General features: G+C 43.9%; 2 protein-coding genes across 2 annotated transcripts in view; one reads left to right on the top strand and one right to left on the bottom strand.

Moving 5' to 3' along the window:
* Window positions 1-6,434, bottom strand: SMYD4 (SET and MYND domain containing 4). The gene is made up of 10 exons (XM_066333327.1): window positions 6,058-6,434; window positions 5,491-5,635; window positions 5,229-5,318; window positions 3,789-4,920; window positions 2,848-3,030; window positions 2,401-2,567; window positions 1,960-2,095; window positions 1,391-1,507; window positions 953-1,076; window positions 1-323 (listed from the first exon to the last, which is right to left on the bottom strand). Exons 1-10 carry the CDS (start codon window positions 6,432-6,434, stop codon window positions 173-175), a joined length of 2,622 nt encoding a protein of 873 aa, XP_066189424.1. The 3' UTR covers window positions 1-172.
* Window positions 6,382-24,765, top strand: part of RPA1 (replication protein A1) — a 22,856-nt gene continuing 4,472 nt past the window's right edge. Inside the window, exons 1-15 of the mRNA XM_066333321.1 lie at window positions 6,382-6,465; window positions 6,811-6,858; window positions 7,095-7,173; window positions 7,703-7,811; window positions 8,620-8,708; window positions 13,250-13,333; window positions 14,555-14,687; window positions 15,656-15,758; window positions 16,874-16,942; window positions 17,084-17,276; window positions 18,366-18,505; window positions 20,111-20,259; window positions 21,544-21,676; window positions 22,888-23,064; window positions 24,360-24,467. Coding sequence (XP_066189418.1) covers window positions 6,433-6,465; window positions 6,811-6,858; window positions 7,095-7,173; window positions 7,703-7,811; window positions 8,620-8,708; window positions 13,250-13,333; window positions 14,555-14,687; window positions 15,656-15,758; window positions 16,874-16,942; window positions 17,084-17,276; window positions 18,366-18,505; window positions 20,111-20,259; window positions 21,544-21,676; window positions 22,888-23,064; window positions 24,360-24,467 — 1,647 coding nt within the window. The 5' untranslated portion in view covers window positions 6,382-6,432. The remainder of the gene's footprint in view (window positions 6,466-6,810; window positions 6,859-7,094; window positions 7,174-7,702; window positions 7,812-8,619; window positions 8,709-13,249; window positions 13,334-14,554; window positions 14,688-15,655; window positions 15,759-16,873; window positions 16,943-17,083; window positions 17,277-18,365; window positions 18,506-20,110; window positions 20,260-21,543; window positions 21,677-22,887; window positions 23,065-24,359; window positions 24,468-24,765) is intronic.

A 24,765-nucleotide genomic window follows, 5' to 3' on the forward strand; every position in this document is an offset into this window, starting at 1 on the left:
TCACGTTAGAATTGGTCATTTTATTTACAACAGGCTCACTAAAGAGCATTTCAAGACTTCATTCAAGTTGCTGTTACACATGATTTTCCAGCTTTTGTACTACATGACTACCTTACCACATGACACTTAGCTTTGATGAAAGATCACATTGCAGCTTCCTTTGACAGGGAAATTAAGTCCTCTGAAGGATGTTTCTGGGAAGCTCTGACAGGCAGGCCTTCATCTCCTGTAGTTCCTGGATCTGAGCACTCTGAGGACCAAAGTGCACTGACAAAATCCCCTCTGCTCTTTGAATCGTGCTCAAAGCTTCAGAAACTGCAAAGCTGAAACAGGAAGATAATAAGAACAGAGCATGCAAAATACTTAATTCAGCTTCTTTACTTAACAACCTTTAAGCCCTCCCTAACAAAACCTAAACCGGTTCATGGCCACAGATCCCACCTTCCTCTGCTTTCCAGCAGCAGGAAAACTGTGTCTGCTTCACCTGCAAAGGGAGGATGAGGAGGATGGAAAGGTGAGGAGATAGACAAAACCTGAAAACATTATCTTTGAGTATATAGGAACCCACTACTTCATCACTGCAGCTCCTGCTAAAATTAATTTTGTTAAATGGAGTCGTTGTGAGGAGATTTTCAGAAGCAATCAGGGGATTTCCTTGCCAATAAAGCAAGAGGATATCGTTCCCTACTTTGAGAAAATGTCAGCAACATTACACAACTGAGGTATGAACATCAAGGGTGATGAGTTGACAGAATCAAACAATTGCACAGGGAATAACTTGAGCAGGGGAAAAGAAAAAGATAGACAGGCACAAAGGAGAGAAACAGATTCCTAAGAGAGCACCTGTGCTAGACTGCTCTGTGTCCTGTGAGACACCCTCAAGGTGCTTTGATATTGTGTCAGACACACAGGAGTGGTGCAGGGCAGGGACAGAGGATGAAACCAAACTCACCCATTGAAGAGGATTTGTGCCAGCTTGAAAAGTTCATGGCCTGCTTCCACACTTGATGGCCCATGGTGCATTTCCACAATCTCAATACTCTTCTTCAGGTGTCTGGCTGCTTCCTGCCACTCCCCTGATGGAAAAACAAAGCAAAACAAACCAATGAGAAATTAATAAATAAATACTTCCTAGAGCTACTGCAACCCAAAGAATCTGACAGAATTAATCAAAATGTGGTGAACTCTGTCCACAGAACCAGGGCAGGGAATCTAAGAGAACATGAGAGCACAGTATTGTTCACTGGCTGCTGGGAACACAGGTGTGGTCTTTCTGAGAGTCCTGCTGACAAAACTAGGGGGAAAAAGGAGAGGACCAGTCCAAGAAGAAGTCAGTCATGTTAAATTCAAAGTTTAGGAAACATGGGATAGTGAGAGGACAATGCCATACCAAGAGTGGCATAGACCTGTGCCAGATGATCCTCCATCTCTCCCATCAGCAAATGCTCTGGAGACAAGAAGGTTCCAGCATCCATCTGACACTTCAGGAGCATTTTGATAGCCTTATCTATATATATAAAAAAAAAAAAAAAAGTTATAAAATTCACCCTGTGGCCAGTCTCCAGTTTTCCATGATCCATGAAATAAAATCAATCCAATCTCATCTTTGCATGTTACACAGCTGATTGGGATATGGTTAGGATTTAACACTGACTTCATCTGCACCTCTGCTTATTCTATCCCAGTGGTGGCCCAAGTCCCTCCAGGAAAACAAGGCCTGGGAATGCCCAACTCTAATGTTACCCAGATTTCTTTCGATTTAATTACTTTACTGTAGAACAATATGACTTAGATTAACACCCAGATCAGAGGGTATAAACAATCTAAAGCTGAAGTCCCAGGGACACCAAGCCAAATGTCACAGCAGGCCAATGGCACGAGCAACAGTGCCATCTCATGGTTCCTGTCCTGACCTGGGCTCCTCAGCTCCTGACCTCAGGGCACAAAGCTGAGCCTTACCAGCCTTCCCGACTCTTAGCAGCTCTAAAGCTTTCTTGATTTGTTGCTGAAGCTCTTGTAAACGGCCAGACAGGTGATCTCTGCTGGCTGAGGTTGCACAGGCTTCATTTGAACAGCAAAGTGTGTTTTCTTCTCCCTGTGGAAATCACCCTTGTGATCATTCCTGCTCATGTTCAGCTCAAAGCTTTACTCTCCCATCTACATTAGCTCTGGGTTATAGAGATGCTAAATTGTTTCTCAGTTGTATTCATTAAACAAAGTGATTTTGTCACAAATTGTTATCAGCTTATTTATAAGAAACAATGAGATACTGTCTTGACTCAATAGGGGCTTTTGGCTTCTGAGCAGGGATCAAATTAAGGTCTTCACCTCCTGGCTTTCCCAGACCCTTACACCTTACACACCCCAGCAAGTTGCACAATCATAACTATGGAGTATTACCTGCATTTGGGCCTGGCATTTGGGACAGCAGAATGAATTTCTGATGGACACCATGCTCTTGACACCAGACTCTAACTCCTCAAGGCACACCCGGCAGCGACACTCAAAGAAATATTGACTGAGAAGCTGCTGTCTCTCAGCAACCTTCATCCTGCACCAGTGAGGCCCTGCAAAAGATAGCAAAGGTACAGATCTCTCAACTGATACAGTTCTTAATAACTGTATTTTGGATAAATGGATTTTTGTTACAGCTGGGACTAGGTATATTTTGGGGAGAGTGAAAATCTAACCATGGGCTTAAGAGATGAAATGTTGGTCAAGGCTGCTAAACACTCTGGCAATGTTAGATGAGAATTATATGAGAGTTATGATATAAACAGGCAACAGCATGATAAGGAGAGGTGAATGATGTCTGTGCCTTGAGAGAAACACAGAATCAGGGCTTACCATAGCAATGCAAAACCTCTTGGCCACTTGAGATTGGCTGTGATGCCCTGACAGTGGCAGCTGTCCCACTGAATGACACACTGGTATTGGGGCAGCATGAGTGGTTCAGGAGGCTGAGGACAGGGAAGAAAGCTGTTGCCAGCCTCACAGGCTTCTTATCTACAACAGCCCCATCTCCAGGCCCTGAAGACAGAGGAGAACAAGCAGGTTGAGATTGAATGCTCACAAACCCACACAATTTCTGCAATGAGCACTGTGACCAATCACAGGTGGCAGCAGAAAAGTTCCTGGTATATTACTGCAATAAATAACAGTTAAATATTCTCTGCATGTGCACCAAGGAACAGGCCAGCATGGGACAGGTCATTAAATTTTAAACAAGTCATTTCCATCTGCAATAGGAGCTTTTTACAGCTGATAATTCAATCTCTTCAACACAAGGAAGATGGGTAAGGAGAGGACAGTCCTGAACTCCTCAGGACAGGAAAGGGGAGCTACTGGAGAGGGTCCAGTGGAGGCCACAGAGATGGTGAGGGGTCTGGAGCATCTCTCTTATGAGAGACTGAGGGAGCTGGGTTTGGTCAGTCTGGAAAAGACTGAGAAGGGATCTCATCAACACATATTCAAATACAGGTGTCAGAAAATGGTGAAGGACTTTCTGTGCTGCCAGGATGAGGGCAATGGCCACAAATTGAACAAGTGACCCATCTCAACATTAGGAAAAACTTTCCACTGAGGGTGGCAGAGCACTGGAACAGGCTGCCCAGGGAGGTCTGGAGACATTCTGAACTCACCTGGACATGTTCCTGTGTCACCTGATCCCCATGACCCTGCCTGGGCAGGGGATTTGGACTGAATCCCTTTCAGAGGTCCCCTCCAAGCCAAACCATGTGACAACATGTGACAAGACAGTAGGGCTTAAATTTTTTTTTTTATCTTACCCAGCTCCTGCATTACAGTGATTGCTTGTGCATTACACTGCAGCTGCAACATGTGCCTCAGCATTGCTTCTGCCACAGTCTTCAGCTCTGGGGACAATTCATCTGAGGTTTTTTCATATGTCTTTGGTTTGGACCACTGAGGTGATTCCTGATTCAACACAGCAGCCTCCAGGCCAGCTGCTTGCAGCTGTTTGCATATAGCTACCACACTGAGAGTGCAGAGGAACTTGTGCTCAGGGCTGTGCTGCTCAGTGTGGGGCAAAAGGTGGAACAGGGCTTGGTAAGAACTCTGGTACTGACCATTGCTGCCACAACCAGGGATACCTCTGCTACCAGCTCCTGCATCACTGAGAGGTTTGCACCTTGCCTCAGCGTTCTGAAGGTTCTTGTCCCCATGGTGGGACCACTCCACCAGCCTGCTAACCTCTGCAAACCCTGCCAGCAGCACAGTCCTCAAGGCCACGTGGCAGAAGACGCCGAGGGTGAGGAGCAGCGCTCCCAGGGAACACTCAGTCCTGTGGTACTGCTGCCATGCCATGTCTGCACAGTCCTGGCTGCAGTACTTGGCATAACTGCAGCCCTGACAAGGCACCGAGGCCAGGAGCTGCCTCAGACAGCGGTGGCAGTAAAGATCTGCGTTGGTGGCTCGAGTGTCCCACGCTGTGTCACCATCCTGCACAGGAAGGCTGTCGCCAGGGCACAGCACACTCACAAAGGCCTCCTCTTTCACCAGGCTCTGTCCTGGCACGATGTCCTGAGAGGCCACCAAGTGACGTCCTCTCTCTGCATCAAACCTCAAGCTGAGAGATGAAGATGCACCTGAAATTCTGCTGTTCTCTTCCCAGACCTCTGGCTCCCCTTGAATGCCACCACGTGCTTCTTGTGCAGGCTCTGGACACCTCTCTTTCTCACCCAATTTAACTTTCAGCTGACTTAACTTTTTTAGCCGTGTCAGGTGAGTAGTCATGACCCCATCCAGAGCAATTTTACTCTCCAGCACTTTGAGGATATCCTGTGCCTCCTGTAGCCTCTCCAGGCACAGCAGACACTCAGCTTTCCGCAGCAGGACCTTGGGCAGCAGCCTGTCTGGATAGCCATGGCTTTCAGCCCTGGCAATATCTTCCAGACAAACCTAGGAACAAAGATAAGGCCTTTTAATTGGGCTTGAAAACCAGCTCGTGCTCTTTCATCCCACTTAAGACAGCCTCATGGCAGAATTCTGTGTGTTAACCAGCAAATTCCATGTGCATAACCAACCTGCTGCCCAAATAAAGCATCCTGACATGGAAATAAAGCAGAAGCCCTTCAGAAAGCTGAGTTATGGATGCTTTAATCACAGCTTGGGGAGCACATCCGATCTGCTGTGTCTTGTTCTAATAGTCAAACGCCTCAGGGGCACCCAGGACCTTGAGGGGTGGGTGCTGCCCTGGCCTCACTTACCTCAAAGTGCCCCAGGTGGAGGAGGGCGGCCGAGCGGTTGGCAAAGCACACGGACACCTCGGGGCTCCCAGGGAGCTCGTGGGACGCTGCCTGCAGAGACCAGAGAACTGCTGCTGCCTCGGGGAATCCCTCACTGGACCCTCTCAGCAGGGTCCCCTCTTTGGGAGGGAGCTGCTCCTCACCCTTCAACCATGAGGGACTGCTCCCTCGGGGGCCCCCTTTGGCTGGGAGATGTTGTGGGATCCTCTCATGCCATTCCTACCTTGGAGTAGAGCCTCAGGGCAGCCTGGTACTGGCCCCGCTTGAATTCCCGGTTTCCCTGCTCCCGGTACCAGCTGGCGGCCTCCGGCTCCTTGTCCGTGCGTGCCCGGTGGCACAGCCTCCGCAGGGCCGCCTCCTCCTCGCTCCTGAGGGACACGGCGGCAGCACCGAAGAACCAGTTTAGAATCGCCTGGTCCACCCACCTCCCTGGGCAGCCCATTCTAGCATCTAATCATTCTGTCTGCGAATAAATTCTTTCTAGTGTCCAACCCAAACCTTCCTAAAGTGAACTTTAAGCCTGTTGTCGTCTCGTCCTCTCGCCAGTAGCCTGGGAGACGAGGCCGGCCTCCAGCCTCTCGTCAGGTAGAAAGGTGGAATTTGATCCAGATGGAATTTCCCCGACATCACTTTCTGCCCGTTGCCCCGTGTCCTATTGCTCTGTTCCACCCAGCAGAGCCTAGTTCATCCTTTGACACCTCCCGCTTGATTTACACGCGTTAAGAGAGATGCTCTAGTCCCTCACTCCCCCTCGCCGCCCTGCGCCGCACCCGCCCCGCCCGCGGCTCACCGGAGCAGATCACAACCCAGCCGCACCGCGTCGTGAAGCGAAGCCGTGGCCATCCGCTCCTTCACCGCCGTTTCCAGCGCGGCCCAGAGCCGGGCGGTGCGGGCCTGCCACTCCGCCACCGGCAGCGCCATCACCGCCACCGGCAGCGCCGCCTCCCCCTCCATGGCGGCGCCCAGCGGCATCCCTGCACGGAACCCAGGGCACTTCCGCCGTACGGCGCCGGACAGCCAATAGCAGCGCCGTGCTGGCCGGTGACGCGCGGCGTGACGTAAGGCGGCGGCGGAAGGAGGCGGCGGCGGCAGTGGCGGCGGGAGGATTTGGCGGCAGCAGGATTTGGCGGCAGCAGGATTTGGCGGCAGCGGTGGACGCGGCACCATGAGCGTGCGGCTGAGCGAAGGGGCCATCGCGGTGAGCGGCTCGGGGTGGGCTGGGTTGGACCTGCTCCTGGTCAGGGTGGGCGGATGGAAGCCGGGCCTGGGCACCGGGTCCGGCCCGGTCCCGAGGGGAGAAGCAGGCCCGGAGCGGGGCCTGGTCCCGGGGGGTGGTTCTGGTCCGGCGGTAACGGCCGCACCGGCGTCCCTGGCACTTCCAGGGCAGTTCCTCCTCAACTCCTTGGCTACAGCCCTTCGTAGGTTGGGCCCGATGGTCTCAGACGTCCAAGCCCATTGATTCTGTGGTTCTGTCACTGTGGGTGGCCAGGCGTTCCCGAGCCTGGCGGTGGCACGTTTCTGAGCATCTCTTTCGTTTCTCCAGGCCATAATGCAAGGGGAGGAAGTCTCCAAGCCCGTCCTGCAAGTCATCGTAAGTACTGTCCCTCTTCGTGTCCTGAGTTCAGCCAGACTTCTCTGCAGAAAAGCCAAGCAAGGCTGCTCTACTTCTAGTTCTCTTAATTTTGTTTTACATTGCTTGGGCTATGCTGTTGGTATTAACGTTCAGAAAAGGCGAACAGATGAGTTACTTGTTGATGTCACTTCCTGGTTTTGTAAAGTTTCTGAACAAAAGTGAGCTAACAGCCTGGGTTGTTTTTTTCCCTGCAGAACACACGGGCTATTGCCACAGGAACTGGGCCCCCACGTTACCGAGTGCTGATGAGTGATGGGGTGAATACCCTCTCCTGTGAGTATGACAAGCTGCAGTGAGGTTTTTCTAAGAGTGGAGATGCTAAGGGTGATAAAGTTCCTGGTCTGGTGACTAGATGCAAAGTGCTGAAATAAATACTGAAGGAAATAGTGGTTTTTCACTGGGCCACAGACTGACGTGTGCATCTGCATTTTGTCATTCAGGTGAAATCTGTGACTTTTGGAACTTTGTGAAATACAAGCAGTCAACTTGCTGCAGGATATAATGAAAATACAGAAGTCTGTACATATAACATTGGTTTTAGAGTAATTTAGCTTAATCTTTCTCTCAGTTCCTTGATATACAGTCAATCATTCTAGCTGTCACTGCACTCTAAAGTGTGGGGAATAAATACAGCATAGTTTATAGTCAGTTTTGATGACTTCTTAGCAGTTGCACTGTTTTCTTTGTCAAGCTGTAGATCAGTGCAATACTTGACTGGCTGGAAAAGGTGTGGCCAGCCATGGCAGCCCCTTTTCAAGCTGGCATTGTGAATTGTTTCAATATTTTCCTTCTGTTCCTGCAGCATTCATGTTGGCAACACAGCTGAACCCCCTGGTGGAAGAGGAGCGCCTGTCAGCCAGGTGTATTTGCCAGGTTAACAGATTCATTGTCAACAGCCTGAAAGATGGAAGGTATTTGTGTTAATCTTTAAGTACAGCCCTACAGAAAGGCAGCTGCACTAGTGGGGGCTCTGTGCTTTGTGACTAAGCAGAGGCCAGGTGCTTTTGGTTGGGATTATCTGAAAATTCTCAGGCTTTAGGGTGTGAGAGAGAAAGTCCACAGCAGTAACAGAAGAAATAAATTGCAGGATGTGGCTCTAGTGGGATCAGATGTAAATGGTAGAGTGATTTAGTAATATAAAGTTTCCAGTTGCAATACTCCAACTCCAGCTGGAATACTCCAAATACTTGTACAAAGCTGTCTTTAAATTATCTGCTGTAGAAAAGAAACAGTAAAGATACCTTGTTACTTAGGTGTTGTGGAATCTGGTCTTTTATTAAAATTTGATGATATAGGATAGGAAAATTTGAGGGGATGGAATACTGCAAAATGAGAAGGGATCCAGGTGAAACTATTACAGAAAAACTACGTATATGTCTAGCAGGATATGAACTGAGGTTCATATTCTTAACTTTTGAGGCAGGGAATAAAAATCTGATACGGTTTTGCTACTTCTAAACCACAGTGGTTTTCCAAGCTATTTTTGGTACCTGTTCAGCCTGCCATCACCTGTCCTTGGTTCAGTGTGATGTTGTTTCAAGCTTACCTGTCTCTCAAGAGGGAGCTTAGTTGACAGGGGAGGGCTTTTGTGTCCCAGATCCTTCATCCAAAGAATCAGCCACTTACTGCTTGGTTTTCTCACCTGCTGCAAAGGATATTCAGAGGTGGGAGTAGCAGAGGGAGTGAAAATCTTTATTTGCTGTCTGTTCTGTGTTGTAGGAGAGTGGTTATCCTGATGGATGTAAATGTCCTGCAAACTGCTGATCAGGTTGCTGGGCCTATTGGCAATCCCCAGCCGTACAATGAAGGTGAGTATCTGTAACCAAATGCTTTTCTGTCAGCTCAGAGAGCCTTTCAGCTTCTCTCTTTCACTTGAAAAAAGCAGTCAGACACGTTCAGGTTGTTTTATTCCTGGAACAGTGATGTCCAGATCTTGACAGTCCTTTTTGTTTGTGTCACACAAACTGGGGGCTCTTCCTATTTTAATAAACTCTGCACCGTGGCTGAAGCTTGAGTCTCTCCATGGTATTTGGAGCATCCATACCTTATAACCCTGACAGGTTTTTATTGTAGTGAGTGGTCTCTGCCTCGAGTTCCAGTAAGTAAGCGGAAGCTATTTTATGTCTCCTCATAATGAGTAATCAAATAGATTCTAATTTCTCCTGTCTGGAAAGAAACAGGAGGAGGAAGATGGAATAATGATCTGTAAAAGCCTAAGATGGTGTGGAGGGGATGAATAAAGAATGATGAATCTCTCTCTCTCTCTTTCCTATGTTCATTTGATGCTCTTTAGCTCTCATGTTGTCAGGCAGTGGTTGTAAAACAAAGGCTGCACCACACCCCTAAACTGCATAGTTAAATTATGGAACTTGTGGAGGTAGGTGCCAAAAATTGGCTCAGGTTCAGAAAGCAATTAGATGTGAAAGAGGAATCCATTAAAGGCTGTTAAACATAACAATACATCCTCTGCATGAATGTTAGGCTCAGGAAGCACTAAAACTTAGATTGCTCCAAGTACAGAGACAAGAGACTGGAATGAAAACAAAGAGAGTACAAAATTCCCTGAGCACCCGTTCTTACCATGCCCAGCTGAAAAAGAATTAAGGCACTGGGTGGACCTTAATCTGACCTGCCATGAATCTCATTAGATCTGTTATGTTGCCTAAATAACTGTGTTCTTCACTTTTGTGTGCTGAGCTTGCAGTTCTCATGCAAATGGTTTTTTAAATTAAAACATTTTTTCCCTCTGAGAATGTTCAAAAGTCTGTTCTGCTCTTCCAATTCTGATCTTTTTAAAAGGAGGGAGAATAATAAGCACTTAAAGAAAATATTTTAACAGCTCTGTCAGTGATGTATACACAGATAATGGCTGGAATTTAATAGCAAACAGCTCTTCCTGAAGGTTTTTTTCATCCTGAGAGAAGTGAACTAATATATTTTTATTACTAAGGGACCACACATTAGTGGCATGAGTTTTCTGTGGAATAGTTTGGACAAACAGTAGTGGTAGGTACATTGCTCTTCTGGTTAAAAATCTATTCTGTTGCAAAAGCAAAGACATCTTTCTTCATTAACTTTTTCCAAGGGAATTAAGAGGGGCGTTTGTTAAATGAGCCTAAAGAATCCTTTGTTCCTTTGATAGTTACTTAGCTAATTGCTGTTTAAAAAATGTGTTGACATCTCAGATTTTATGGTTTAATCCCACAGTTGCTGTAGAGACCAAGACTTTCAGAATAGCTACTGAGCAGACTGTTTTGTGCCTTTCTCCCATTTCCCTGCTTATGTGATACAAGAGCTTGTGAACTATAGTGTTTTTCAGTTATATTGTTGCTTAGGAACCACTGAGAACGTGGTATCTGACAGAACTGAGCTGAAAATATACCTTTAACTATAAATTCTGGTGAAATTACCATTACTTTGATCAAAGTTGTGTTCTTCATTTGGACTTACAAAAATACTCTGCAGTGAAGGTTTCAAATCTAAACTCTCTTGGAGGTGTTACAGGTCTGTGGTCATAATATGTCTAGGCTTGCACTAGATAAAAGATGCCAAATAGGATGTGATATGTATTTCGTTTTTACACTGATCTTATTCTGATGACTTCATACCCTTTTATTTGATACTAAATAAGGTTTTTCATACAGAAGATGGTAATAGTTTAGATTAGGTAAGATTAACCCAGCCCTGCTGCTCTGCAGGCTGCAAGATTTGTCATGATGGCCTTGATGAAATGGCGGAGGTGTGTATTACAAATTGCATATTCTCTAAGTTCCTGTATGTAATAAGAAATTATATTTTTTTGAGGAACACTTGGCTAATGCAAAATGAGCATCTTAAATGTACTTTGCGGTTTCCATTAAAAATAAGTTCTGGTATTTTAAAAATGTATCTTTTAGTCCTACTTTTGAATTTTCTTGAAATACAGATCTCAGACTGCCAGACCCAGGATTAAGGAATATTCTTTCTCAGACTGTAATAGCACAGTGGGACCCAGGAGGGTGAGAAGCTGGCTTTTGGCCACTTTACATGGGAGCAGTAGGTGGTTAATCTGCCTAACAAGGAAGCTGGAGACACAATCTTCTTATTACAAATCATAAAAACTTTTCAGGCAGCCTCTCATAATAGTATTGAAAATTAAGACTGAGCAGTTTAGTTCTTGTTGAGGACTGGATGGTTGTGTTATTACTGTCGTTAATCTCATTCAAATTACTCTGATGCTGGACCTTCTTTTCACTATGACAATGACTTGCTACTTATGTTTAACTTCTGTCATTAATCTTTCCATGTTGAAATGTTTATGTACTTACACATTCACTTGAACTCCTTATTCTTGCCCTTCCCACTACTGTGATTTAGGTGTATGTTTCATTTCTTTTCCCCTCCTCTCCCTTCCCTGCTGCTCAGTTCTGGGGCAGGTCTTGTGTCACAGCTATGTGGCAAAACCTCTTGGTGACAGATTATTGGAAGCTGAGGGCTCCTGTTCCATAGTTATTGCCTTTGAGTGGGCTGTGGGGCAGCTGCAGGCAAAGGTCTTGGCTTTCCTTAACCCACCACGTACAGCAGAAATGTGAGCAGGTATTTCAGCTGGTTTTTTCACCTCTTGCTAATAAAAACTAACAGCAAAAACCAGGCAGCCTCCTCAGTTTTCTGAGCACTTTAAGTGATCTGTAGGCCACCAGCCACCAAAAATCACAGTTTAGGAGTCCCTAGGCTCTCCAAGCGAGAAAATTGGAGAGATATTTCTGCTACTTCTGTATTTGAACACATGCACAGATGTGTGAATTTATTCTTACTCTGTTGAGAAACACTCGGCTGTGGGTAGGCAGCCATTAAAATGTGAATTTGTGTTTCATAGCGCACACGTGTTCCAATGGATGTGGTGGTCTTTGGTTTGGTTTTCAGTGGGGTTTTTTTTAAATCACAAATTCCTACAGGGAAAAAAAAAACATATTTGGAAGAAAAGTAATGAGGAAACCTCTTGCTGCCTCATACCCACATTCTGTTCTTCCTGAATATTCCTCCCCTGACCAGACATATTTTTCTCCTAATGCGTCTTGTTGGGTTTTTTTCCACTTTCCCTTGCACAAAATGAATTTGGGTGTGGAGTGCTGACCCTCTGAGCACCTGAGGCCACTGAGCAAGGGGGAGACCTGGCTCCTCCATCTAGTGGAACCTGCAGCAAATACACATTTTGCTGTTTGACGTCACGCTGTTGCCAGGGAGACTGTCACCAGTTCACCGATGTGACTCTACTGCGGCAAGTTAGAGGAGCAGATTGGAGTTTGTGCAAGGAAGGACCTGGGTTTTGGATTAAAAATAACCAGGGGGTTTCCTCTGGAGCCTGCACCACATCTGGCAGCACCACACTGGGGTCTCCTTCTGTTCCTTTCCCATAGTTTGGTGCCATCCCTCCATCCTGGGATTCTCTGCTTTTGTTCCTCGTGGTGCTCTACAGGCTTGGGCTGTGACCTTCTTCTCCACTTTCTTGCCCATCTTCCTCCTCACATCCCAAATCATGGGGGTTTTGCTTGCTCAGGCCTAGATGTCCCTTGCAAAGCAAGACCTTAAGGGTCAGTTGTGTCCAAAAAGACAAAAATGTTGGATATTTTCTCATCTAGAGGCAAATTGTATTTTAAAGAGTTTCGAATTTTTGAATGGTAAATTAGTGTTTTAATGGACTTTTACTTTAGATATGCTTGTCTGCTCTTTCCCTTGTAATTTGTCATTAATTTAAAGCAAGTCCTGAAATCTGAAAAAAAATGGACGCTGTGTTCTTGCTATAGCATCACTTTGCTCCCTAAGCAATTTACTGCTGTGTGCCAAGAGGGGCCCTGGTGAATTCTGAAGTGATGACTCCATCACCCCCATATTAAACATCTTCATATTTCGGAAATAAAATGCAGCAGGTGTTTTCTTTGTCTTGGGTTAACTTCAGATTTGACTTTACCCAGTGGATTTTTGGCCCTTTCTGAGTGATGAGGCAGAATTCTCTACAGTTTTTTTTATCTTAGCTGTTAGGTAGGAGCAGAAACTACCTGTCAGAGCAATAGCAGCTGATAAACACTGAAAAGTTGTCAAGATTACTTCAGGGCTGTCCTTTTAAATCACCATCAGCCCTGAGTTCTTTCCAAGTAGAAAGCAGTTGCTTGAGGAAAGAGATCTGACTGGAATTCCTTCATGGTAATGTTCAACAGATAGCTTGCTGCTCCTGTGTCTTAAATACCTGAATTTTAGCATGTTCTCTGTGGTTTTAATTTTTTTTTTTTTAATGCAAGTCTTATTTCCTAAAAGGCGGCTACTTAATTACTGTGCTCCCTACTCTATGGTCTCTTTCCATTTTAATTACCAGGACAAGGGCAACGTTCTGCAGCTCCAGCAGGAAACTCAGCAGCCAGCAAACCCCAGCAACAGAATGGCAATTTGTCTGGAGCAGGTAAGAGTCATCCTGGGCATGAATTCTGATGTGTGATCAGTGAGAAACAACAGCTTCAGTTTAAATAAAATCCTTTCTCTAATGGTGTTGCACAAGAAACTTTTCCATTGAGGAGTAACCTATAGCTTGATAAGGTGAATTCTCTCAAGAGAGCACTATGCTTGGTTATGAAAGGGGGAAAAGTTGTCCTTTTTCTTCCCCAAATCAAAAAACACCAACCCAAAACCCCCCAACTTGATTCAGTTTTCAGTGTGGACACCCAAACGAGGCTGCAGTTTGGAGCTGGCCACCAACTGTGTGTGTTACCAACGCTGAGATAGAGGCCAAACATTTTAGGCAATACACTGAAATTATTTGATAGTACATCTAGAAACGTGTCTTTTTGATCAAGATTTCAGTGAGAGAAAGATGCAGTCAATTTAAATGTCAGCCTGTAGACTTTTTTTTTTTAAGCTAAAAAGTTGTCAATCCTAGTTCTTGGTGCTGCTTTAACTTGTCTGTATTCTTTACCCCTGTGTTTGGGAAGGATTTTTAAATAGTAAAATTTTGACATTTGCTTAGAAACTTGCAGCAGAAAACAAGCTCCTCCTTCTTTGCTTAAAGCTGATCACAAGAGTTTTTTGCATATACATTGACAAGACTGAGTTTAGAATTAGCAGCATCGCTTTATGTCAAAAAACTATTTGTGGGGTATTTTTGCTTCGTTGTTCCCCCAAGTGTTGTCTTGATCCAACACTTCCCATCCCTGGAAATGTTCAAGGCTGGGTTGGGTGGGGTTCTGGGTAAGGTTGTTTGTGGAAAGTGTCCCTGTCCTTGGCAGGGGGTTGGAATGAGTCCCTTCCAACCCAAACCACCCTGTGATTCTGTTATTTTAGAGAATTTACTGCTAAACAGTTGTGTGCCACTTAACCTGCGTTCAAGTGGTTGACTCTTGTGGACACATCTCCACTTAAGTGCAAGCACTCTAAAAGGTCTGAGAGTGTCTCTTCTGCAGCATTTTTCAGCCTAGAACACACTTGTGACCCAGAGTAGAAATGATGCAACAAACTTCAAGCTCCCCTGTGGTGCCCACATGGCACAGGGAGCTCCACTGTTCTTTGGAGCTTTGCCTGTGTGGCTCCCCGTGGCATGGTGGGCAAAGTTCTGCACCCTGAGTTGGTTTTAATCTGATTTTTGTGTGCAAAGCTGAAATCCTCTCTGCTCTGTTGTGGTTTTTGGAAGGTCCTGCTGCTCCCAAGTACCACGCTCCCTCCAACCAGTTTGGAAAAGCAAGTGCTCCCAGTGCCCTGAAGACACCTGGGGGGTCTCAGGCCAAAGTGGTGCCAATTGCCAGCCTGAATCCATACCAGTCCAAGTGAGTTCTTGTGGTTTTCCAGGCCTTGTTCATGTCACAGGCATGAAGGAACAATGGCTTTGTTTTGCTTTTCTGTGTGTGAGTCTCTGTCAAATAATTCATTGAATTCTTTGGACTTTATTGGTTAAGTTCAAACAAACCAACCCAACAACGACCACAAAACCCCGCAGAGAAACAAGCAAAAAACTTCCCATAGAAACACTGATGGGCTTTGTTTTTGGTTTTTGGGGATGTTCTATTGTTGTTTTGGGGTTTTGTTTTCTGCCTTTTTTTTTTCCTATGGGGAATGGTGTTCTTTTCTTTCTTTGTTTCTTTTTTTTTCTTTTATCTTTTTAAATTGCATCAACACTCTTAACAATCTGAGATTTGCCTTGCCATTGTCTTGGTGCAGCTGCCCTGCTGAGCTTGATAGGTTTTTAATATTTTAGTTGAAAATCGATTGACTTGTCTGATTTTTTTTTTTCTTCCTAAAGCAGCCCTCTTTTTGGTAACTTAATGACAAAACAGCTCAGTAAGCTATTCACTTCGGCTACTGAGCTGTTGAAAAGCATGAGGATGTAATTATTTAGTGAATGACATTTTTAAGTTATGCAAACTGATTTGATTACCCAAGTTAAATGCGAATCCTATAATTGAGCTCTTGAGTTCTGGCGTGGCTTTTCAGAGCAGGCAAACTGCTGTGTGAGAAATGTACCCTGGAAGAGTAAAAGATTTGAGGCCTGCTTCTGTGCAGAAGGATTGTTCACTATTATTATCATACTGGATGCTTTATGGCTGCTTTGTTGCCTTCTCTACAACTTTCTGTCTTTAATGGTCTAGGCCATTAAAACAGAAAGCAGTGCAAAGAGTTGCCGAGGTGCAGTGGGAAGATTCTGGCTTTTAAATAGTCACATTACAGTTCCAAAGGTTTGTCAAGTCAATCTCTTCTTTAAAAAGATGCAGAAGAGTGATTTCTTGCATGATTTCAGGTGGACCATTTGTGCTCGGGTGACCCAAAAAGGTCAGATCCGCACGTGGAGCAACTCCCGTGGTGAAGGGAAGCTCTTTTCCATAGAGCTGGTTGATGAAAGTGTAAGTGTCATATGTTGAGACAATGATAATGTATGCCAGATGCTGATGAACCCTTCATAAAGACAGAATAGAGGAAATAAAGTGCATTTTTCGGAAATGATTTTTTTTATTACAACTGAAACTTGTAGCCCTGCATTCATTAACTTGCACATCAACGTGCCAGTTTTTATCCAGAATGAAGTCTTAAATGTGCAGCATTGCTGATTATTTTTCATCAAAGTCTATAGTGTGTGACTGGATTTTTGCAGCTTCAAAATAGAGTTGTTTATGCAAACTGACAACCTAATACTGAGGGTTGTGGTGGTTTCCTGTAGATTGAGAGTGACATCTCCTCCTGGCTGAGCTACACCTTACAAAACAGGGAGTGAGAGGAGCATTACCTCCAAGTTACAAGCTTTCAATTTTCATGAGGAAATTGGAGTACAAATTATTGTAACACTGAGAAATTTCCTCTGTGGTTTGTTTGGGGAATGGTATCTGGTTAATCGAACTAAACTTGCAGTTTGTCAAACCTCTTATCAAATTACAGCCTTCTGTCGTGAAAACAAACAAGATTCTGCTAGATTATATTGAGTGTAAAATGTGAGGTTAATAATATAACATGTTGTCACCAGGCATTTGTTTTCTCTGCATAGTGTCTGTATTAATTAAAAAAAAAAAAAAAAAACAACGGTGTTTATATCTAGTGAGGGTATAATTGTTATTAATTCTTACTTATAGACATATCTGAGTGGGAGCCATCACAATATACTGTGTGCTAACTTGTGGAGCTGCGGGGTCTGTTTGAATTTTATTTCATCACTGCCAGTTTCACTGGCATTTTCAGAGGTGTCTCTATGATGGATGTAGTTCTTACGCCTTTTATTCTGAAGCTGTAGATGTACTAATGAGACTTGAATATGAGGTTTGATTGTCAGGTGTAGAATATGTCATTTTAGCTCTAACTACAGATGTGAAGAGAAGGTTGTTTGTTTCTCACACGCCTGGAGCTACCCTGGCAGACCCCACTGTCTCTGCAGTACTGCTGCCACTTAACATTGCAAAGATTTTTTTTTTTTTTTAATCTTTTTCCATGCCAAATTTCACTTCTGACCAGCTCCCCTATTTTCCTGCAGGGTGAGATTAGAGCTACTGCATTCAACGATCAAGCAGACAAGTTCTTTCCACTCCTTGAATTGAACAAGGTATGGTAGTTTTGTGCTTTCTTAGACTGACAGGAGCTGGAAAAAGAGGAACTTGAGCCTAGCAAGGATTTTTAAAGGTGAACACAATCTATTTTCCCTGACTACTGATAATATCCCCTGTTTCATTGCTTTCTCCTGTAGGTATATTATTTTACCAAAGGCAATTTGAAGACTGCTAACAAGCAATATACAGCTGTTAAGAATGACTATGAGATTACATTCACTAATGAGACTTCAGTTGTGCCCTGTGATGATGCCCAGCATCTTCCATCTGTTCAGTTTGATTTTGTATCCATCTCTGACTTGGAGAACACGCCCAAAGACTCGATTGTTGGTCAGTCAAAGTAGAAAAATGGCAAATTCTAAAGCTTTGAAGTTTGATTTTTGTGTCCTCAATTCTGGGCAGGTAGTGAGCATAGGATGCTTCGAGTGTTGTGATCTCTTAATTGAAGTCATCCAGTGGTGGCTGCCATTAAAAAACACCACAGGCAGTTTTCCTGTTAAGATGATTTTGCCCTGGTTTCTAACAATATATAATAATTATTCTTCAGACTTGTGCTTCAAACTAAAGACAGTAGGTGATAGTTGTTTATTGTACTGTGATCACTGTTTTCCACAGAAAAAGGCTGAAAGAAAAAATGCCCTTGCTCAGCGCGTGTGCATTTCATACCTTCTGTGGTCTTGCTTTCTTTCACTATCTAATTATCTCTGTAGTGATTTTGGCATAATTCATTGCATCCAAGTCCAAGTTGCATGACTGTTTTGGCTTGCTTTGTGAAGTATTGGAGGTTTGTTTTTCTGTAATTCGTTGGGCAGAGTACTCCGGAAAAATCAGAGGCTTGGGTGGGGGCGAGGGTTCTCAGGTTTCAGAGGCACAAGATGCTTGTGATTCAGAGACATTCAGCTGGGAATTTTAAAGGTAGATGGGTAATATTAAATGTGGTGTATTTTTAGGGACTGCACAGGGGCTTGCTTTAGGTCTTACCACCTGAACATGCAGACTTGTTAAAGTTGCAGATTATGCTTTCAGAGTTTTGTAGAGGCACGAGCCAGCAGTTCCATTGTCTTTCAGTCACTTTGAAGGCTCTTGCTTGTGCTTTAACAGCAAGTGTTACATGATCAGGACTGAAGTCCTTTGACAGAATGTGATGGGGAAAGATAGTACAATGCCTTGATCTCTCTAATGTGGTGAGGCTTGCATTCATGAATATCTTAATGACTGCGTCAACAAAATTAAAGCACTGAAGAGTTCTGTAGTGGAACATTCCTACCATAATACACTTAATTTCCATATCAGATTGCATTTCAATAGGGAGCTGGGATAGAAGGTAAAAATCTGACAGTAGGTTTGAATTCTTCTCTTGTGATCTTGTATTCTCCAATTGTGACCCTTGAGTAACTCTAAATTGTAACTGTTTCTCAGATGTAATTGGAATTTGCAAGAGCTACGAAGATGTCACTAAAATTACAGTGAAAGCTAACAATAGGGAGGTTTCAAAGAGGAACGTGCATCTGATGGATACATCAGGGAAACTGGTGACAGCTACGCTGTGGGGAAATGAGGTATGTGCTCTCTTACCTGTTCTTAACAAAGCTTCCTTGGTGTAGGGAGAGTTGTCACCTGAGATGGGCACAGCACTGACACAGTCCTGGGTGTTCAAAGATCAGGGGCCAAGAGAAGGTGAAAGACTGTCTGGTTGCATTCAGGTGTGATGTTCTTAACCTTTCCCTGACAAACTGCTGACATGATCTGACTAATGTGTTCTGAACAACTGCAGACATTATGTCTCAAGCCAAAACACTGAAGGGAATGGGCTCCTGGTTTAGGAAAGGGTATGAGCTGCAGTTTGATTATGGAAAAGCCTGCTGGCTATGGCTGTCTCAAATGAGATGAATTTTATTTTTAGGGTGGGATACGTGTTACCCCTAATGAGCAGGTTGAGAGGCTCTGTCTCAGACTGGGAGTTTAAAGCATCAGAGCCTCGGAAGTGAAAGTTTGAACAGTTGCAGTAAAGGGCTTCCTTATCTTTTTAACAGGCTACTTTGTTTTCCACTGTTGTTATAGATACTTAGGGATTTATGTGCCAGTCTATAAAATGGGAGTGATCCTGCCAGCTTGACAGTGATGCTTTATGGCTAAATGATCAAGTGCACTGATACTGTAGGTACCTAAACACCATTAACCATCTGCTGATACAAATGAAGTAAACTAAAGTTCAGTATCACAAAGCCTTAAGATTGAACTAGGTTATAATAGGAGAGACTACTGGTATAGAATTCCAGGCATAACTCTTCCAACAGAGATCAGGGTCTGCATTCTGCAAAGTTAAATCTGTTTGCTTGCTTGTAGAATAGAAACATCAATAAGCATTGAAGGGGAGTGATGTATGGCTTGCAGCTGGCACAGTTAGGGTTAGAATTTGTATGTCAGTTACAACAGTCACTGCTATAACTGCTGGGATGTGTTTTTTGTTCTTTTTGCATCTCATGGGTACAGTGAGTACTTACTACTACTGCAACTCCAGCTCATTTGTTATCTTTAAGCACATGATCCCCCCCCTTGCTTGCTGAGTGGTGTGGGGTCCATAAAATCTATACTTTTCAAACCCTCTCATGCCATGAGGTTCTTTGTTAGTGTCAGACTACTGAGGTAGAGCAGCAGTTGAACAGCATTAGAGCAGCTTTATGAGATAAAAAACAGAAGATGGAAAGTTGAGTAAAAATGTTTGGTCAGCATAGCTGCACTTCTGTGTAAGTGGTAGTAAGATGGACATGATTGGCTCAGTGAAGCTGAGTGAGTTGTTCTGTCTCCTGAGGAATCTGATATGAACAATTAATTTTGTTTCCATTCCCATAACACATCTCCTTTCCTAAAATCCTGGTGTAAAGCTGCTGACAGAGGGGACCAGTCTTTTCTAATAAACCTGTGGTGTGACTTAAGGATTCTCTGGTTCCCCAGGAAACAGGGTGTTGGGATTGCACAGAAAACTGTCACCTACCTTTGCTTAAACTCCTAATGACAGCATTCAAAACCTTACCTTTTAGATACAGTGGGGTAGTTTGATTCAGGTTTGGTCTCTTGTCACGACCTGTGAATTATGACCGCAAGTTCAGTGCCTTTCCTGTAACGTGCTGCTGCTGCTGCTCTCTGGTTTTTCACACATGCAGGCTGAACAGTTTGATGGTTCCAGACAACCTGTGATTGCCATCAAAGGAGCCCGTGTCTCTGACTTTGGTGGCAGAAGCTTGTCTGTCCTGTCCTCCAGCACAGTTGTCATCAACCCTGATAGCCCAGAGGCTTTCAAGCTTCGAGGATGGTAGGAGTGTGTTTGTTGTTTCATTTCAACCTCCTGCAGAGTATGTGTTTTATTTTGTTTCTCTGTACTTGAGCAGTGTGTGTAGCACTGAGAGAAAGTGGCAGAGGGTATGGCTTCCAGGGCTGTAGAAAGTTCTCTGGCTTGCAAGCCCTAGAGCCTGGAAGGCTGTCCTTCTTACGTTGTTCAATTCAAAAAACTTTTAATTCCATGACAGACCTTGAAAAATTGGAATCGGGGTAGTTCATGCTGACCCAAAGCCTTGGAAGGCAGCATGAAATCAGGCTTGACCAGCTCTACTTTCTGAGGCTTGATCTGAGAGAACAGTATTTTTTTCCACAGGCTTTTTCCATTGTGTGGGATCTGATACGCACTCAGTTAGTGTGGAGGGACTGTTTGACATCTCTCAGTGTCTCGTTCTTGCCAGATATTTTTCAGATAGCAAAATAACTCTTTTATTGTCAGGAAAACAAAGCGATTTCATTGTTGCCTCTCCTGTAAGTAGTTGTTAAATTGTCTGCTGTGAGTATGAATGTGGTGAGATGTGGTGTGTGTATGTGTGAAGAGGGTTAAGTGCCAACAGCATCAGACTTGTGAATCCTGAGTCTTCAGATTCCAGTTACATCACCCAAATGTGGAGGAAATAAATGGCATCCTCCATTTGTCATTGAGCTGTGGCTCTCCCATACTTCAGAGGCTTGTTGGAGATAAAATTGATTGTGGGTCTGAGCTATTACTGTCACGCTTTAATTAAGCTCAATCTTTGAGCCTCGTTGGTGTGTTTGTGAAATCACAAAGCCCATCACAACGGGAATGCAGTGCAACCTTTTGCTGAAGAGCTGTGCTTTCTTATTTTAACAGAGGAAGCATAATCTTTTCAATGCTATTTGCTTTTTCTTTCGAAGCTGCTGCGAAGATAATGGTACCATGTAATTTAATTTTAATTATGGAAATATCTTGATGCCCTTAAATCTTGTTATCTGCCAGCCTCTGAGAAGTGTGCAGTGCATGGTTTGACCACTAGCTGGCAAACAAATTGCAGTTATATAGAACAAAGCTGTCCTCCTTTTGTGGGTTTGTAAAATACTGTGCTAATTAAGTCAGACTATTAACTTATTCTGAAATGCTATTTTTGTTTGCTATATACACATATTACTGTAATTGTTTCCTTTGCAATCATTGATAAAAAATCCCTCATGTATCGAGCACATGAAAATAAACATAAGCTTTTTGATAAGTCTGTGTGGTCTGCTCTCCAAAAATAGAAGTGCATCTCTGTGGTTGCAGGTTTGACTCTGAGGGGCAGCTTCTGGAATGTGCCTCCATCTCTGATGTGAGGGGTGGGCCAGCAGCTGGAGCAAATACCAATTGGAAAACTTTGTTTGAAGCCAAATCTGAGAACTTGGGACAAGGAGATAAGGTAAGGCATGGCCACTCAGTATAGGCTTTGTGTATTGGGGAGAAAATAAAAGCAAGGCTTTGTGCAGGTATTCTTCTTATTGAAGTAGCCCAAGTGTTGGGCAGTATGTGTTTACTGTCTTAGAGTTTATGCTATTAATTAATATTATTGTTCTTCAAATAAATCCAAGCTTGCTGCTGGTGTTGCAGTGTGACACTTTGTTTGCAAGAGAATTCTAAGCCACGTTTACATGAAGGGGGAACCTTTTTACCCCAAAGATTTTCAAATAAGCAGCACAGAGTGTTCCAGGAGAAACAGGTGCATTAGGAGGAAGTGGTTTTGAAGGGTGTGCACTTGGTCAATAGGAAGGCTGGTAATAAACCCCAAGTCTTTGGCTTTTTATTCCAGAAACCTCTCTAGGCTTTTTTATTTTTAATTTTTTTAAATTTATACTGCTTTTTATTTTTCCTTTTTTCATCTCAGACTTAAGTGCTAAGCTGTTTGGGATATCCAAGAGCTTCTATCCATGGAAAAAAATCTTTCAAATCGTAGAATGGTTTGGGTTGGAAAGGACCTTAAAGATCACCTCGTTCCAAACCCCTAATCATGGGCAGGGATGCCACCCCTTAGATGAGGTGGCTCAGGGTCCCATCCATCTGGCCCTGAATACTTTCACTTTACCTGTAATTCAGCTATTTTCTCTGACAATTTTTGCCCATGCTTCTTAAGCAACCTCTATTTTTCTGCTGAAAGACTTGACCGTGGTCTTAAACCATTATGATGATTATTTTAGTGTGGTGAGTGGGTATTTTGTTCTGTAGGCTATAGTTTAATCAAATGCTTATCTGTAACACTACACAATAGGCTTTCTGTTTTTCTGTATTGGTTCCCGAAAGAAGCGTAGGAAAGTGCAGAATCTTAATCCTGTGAAAAAGTGCAGATTTGCACAGACACAATGGAGAATCAAATATGCTTTATCTAAAGAAGACCTAGCAATTGGAGTTTCCTGCAATGGAAACACAAAATAATCTTGCTGTAGGGGCTTTATTAACATAATGGAAGCCTAAAAATTATTGCAACAGAGGGGTTGATTTACAGTTTCCCAGTAATCCATAGCTGTTAAGCTTTCTAATCCTAAATATCCAAGTATGGGTGCCTTGCTTTTGTAGTTAATTCAGAATGGGGAAAACATTGAGTATTTTGAGGCTAATGTTGCACACTCACTCTCCCAGGCAGATTATTTTAGCTGTGTGGGCACAATTGTACATCTGCGCAAAGAGAACAGCATGTACCAGGCATGTCCCTCTCAGGATTGCAACAAGAAAGTGATAGACCAGCAGAATGGACTTTACCGCTGCGAGAAGTGTGACCGCGAATTCCCCAACTTCAAGTACCGCCTGATGCTCCTGGTGAGTTCCCGGATCAGATTTCAGGGCGTTCCCAGCCATGCTCCCAGCACAATCCAAAGAGGAGTTTTTGAAGGAACTGGGTGAGCCGGTGCTGTTGGTCTGTCTGTGCTGCCCGTGAATTAGAGGGTGTTTAGGTGGTTTGTGTGCTCTACCTGAGTGAGGGATGTTTCATTGAGGTGGTTAGCAGTTTGTTTTCCTAGTGCTCCAATTAAAAGCTTTTCTCTTTGCCAAAAAGTTGCTGCTAGCTCGGTGGATTCTGGTTTCCAAGTGTACTATGCAGTGCAGAATACAGATGGCCCCCGCCTCTTCAGTAGTGAAGATAAACTGAAGTAAAATGGCATTTCTGGAGAGCAGTAATTGCACTTTTACAGCTGCTACCTATATTTAGTACAGTTTTTTTGGTAGGTATTGTTCTGCCTCGTGCTTTAATGGAGCCTGCTTCAGAAAGTTGTCTGGGGATTATTATTGTGATGCTCACTTACACCATAGGCATTGAACCCTCTTCTGCTTTACATTATAAATTAGGGTTGTATCTGCCTCTTAGAAATGCTCTGCCAGGTGGGCATGCAGAGAGAAGGGAACTATCCCTGCAGCCTCCCTAAAACAGAAACTGCCTCTGAATAATTTTTATCAGCTAACTTCTAGGAACACATGAACTGATTTGCATAGCAGAGTCACTCTTGTAGAATATAAAGGGGATGCTGAGGCTACACTCAAGGCCCTCTGAGCAGTGTCTCCCATTTCCTCATTCTTAATTGTCAAAGCAGCCAGGAAGTGCATGTGAGGCTGGAAATTGATCTTTTGACTGTCCAATCCTTCAATGTTTTGATAGTTTCCTCATAACATAACATAGTGTTACATGAACTTATGCTCAAGCACTCAGGTATGTGCAAAGTAAATTCAGTTTGCAGAGTTTCTGCTGTCCCCCTTGGTGGTGGTTGCTGTGGGATACCTGTTCCTGCTCACAGCTCATCACTGGCAGCAGGACACAGCTGAGCATTCATCAGGGTTGTCCTGCTATGATCTTGTTGGCCTCTCCCTGTGGTTCAATCTACTGCCAATGTTAACCTTTGTTAAGTTATGGACATTCTGTGGAGCTTAAAAAAGATAGGAAGTCACTGCTTTCCATCCTCAGTGATTGAAAGGACATACAGGTCAGGCTCTGAGGGTTACTGGAGATTTAAAACACTCTATAGCTCAGAGATATTTTTTTCTTTTGTGTTGTCTTCTGTTTTTCTGGAGGAAAGGGCAACTGGGGGAAAAATAACCTTTTGGGTTTTGATGTTGTATTCTAGATTACCATTGCAGACTGTCTGGAATATCAGTGGGTGACTTGTTTCCAAGACACAGCAGAGTTCATTCTTGGGCAAAATGCAGCTTTCCTGGGAGAACTGAAGGAAAAGGTCAGTCAATTAGCTAATTGTATTTTTACTGTTTGCCTTGAAGTTGAACTATGTTTCACTCAACTTGTATTGGGCTGCCCTCAGATTTCTCAGGGTTTGTTTTGGTTTTGGTTTTTTTTATCCTTTTGGTAAGGAAGTATTTTTGTAATGTTTTGAAGGCAGGTCTGGCAAAGATGTAAGGTTTATGTAGAACACCAGTGCTGATCCACCAGAGAGCATGGTCTGACATTTGTGTGTGAATGTACAGCAAAAGTGGCAAAGGCACTGGGGCATGTTCACGTACTTGCTGTGGGAATTA

Source organism: Sylvia atricapilla, chromosome 20 (genome assembly GCF_009819655.1).
Source record: "Sylvia atricapilla isolate bSylAtr1 chromosome 20, bSylAtr1.pri, whole genome shotgun sequence".
Lineage (NCBI taxonomy): Eukaryota > Metazoa > Chordata > Aves > Passeriformes > Sylviidae > Sylvia > Sylvia atricapilla.

What these genes read in the sequence shown, in the direction of transcription:
- SMYD4 (XM_066333327.1), bottom strand. Translation starts at nt 6,434, where the DNA reads ATGGTGCCGCGTCCACCGCTGCCGCCAAATCCTGCTGCCGCCAAATCC. An exon ending in CTGGGTTGTGATCTGCTCCG is followed by an intron (nt 5,636 to 6,057) that starts GTGAGCCGCGGG and finishes CGTGTCCCTCAG; the next exon opens with GAGCGAGGAGGAGGCGGCCC. An exon ending in ACAGGTCTATGCCACTCTTG is followed by an intron (nt 1,077 to 1,390) that starts GTATGGCATTGT and finishes TTTTTCCATCAG; the next exon opens with GGGAGTGGCAGGAAGCAGCC.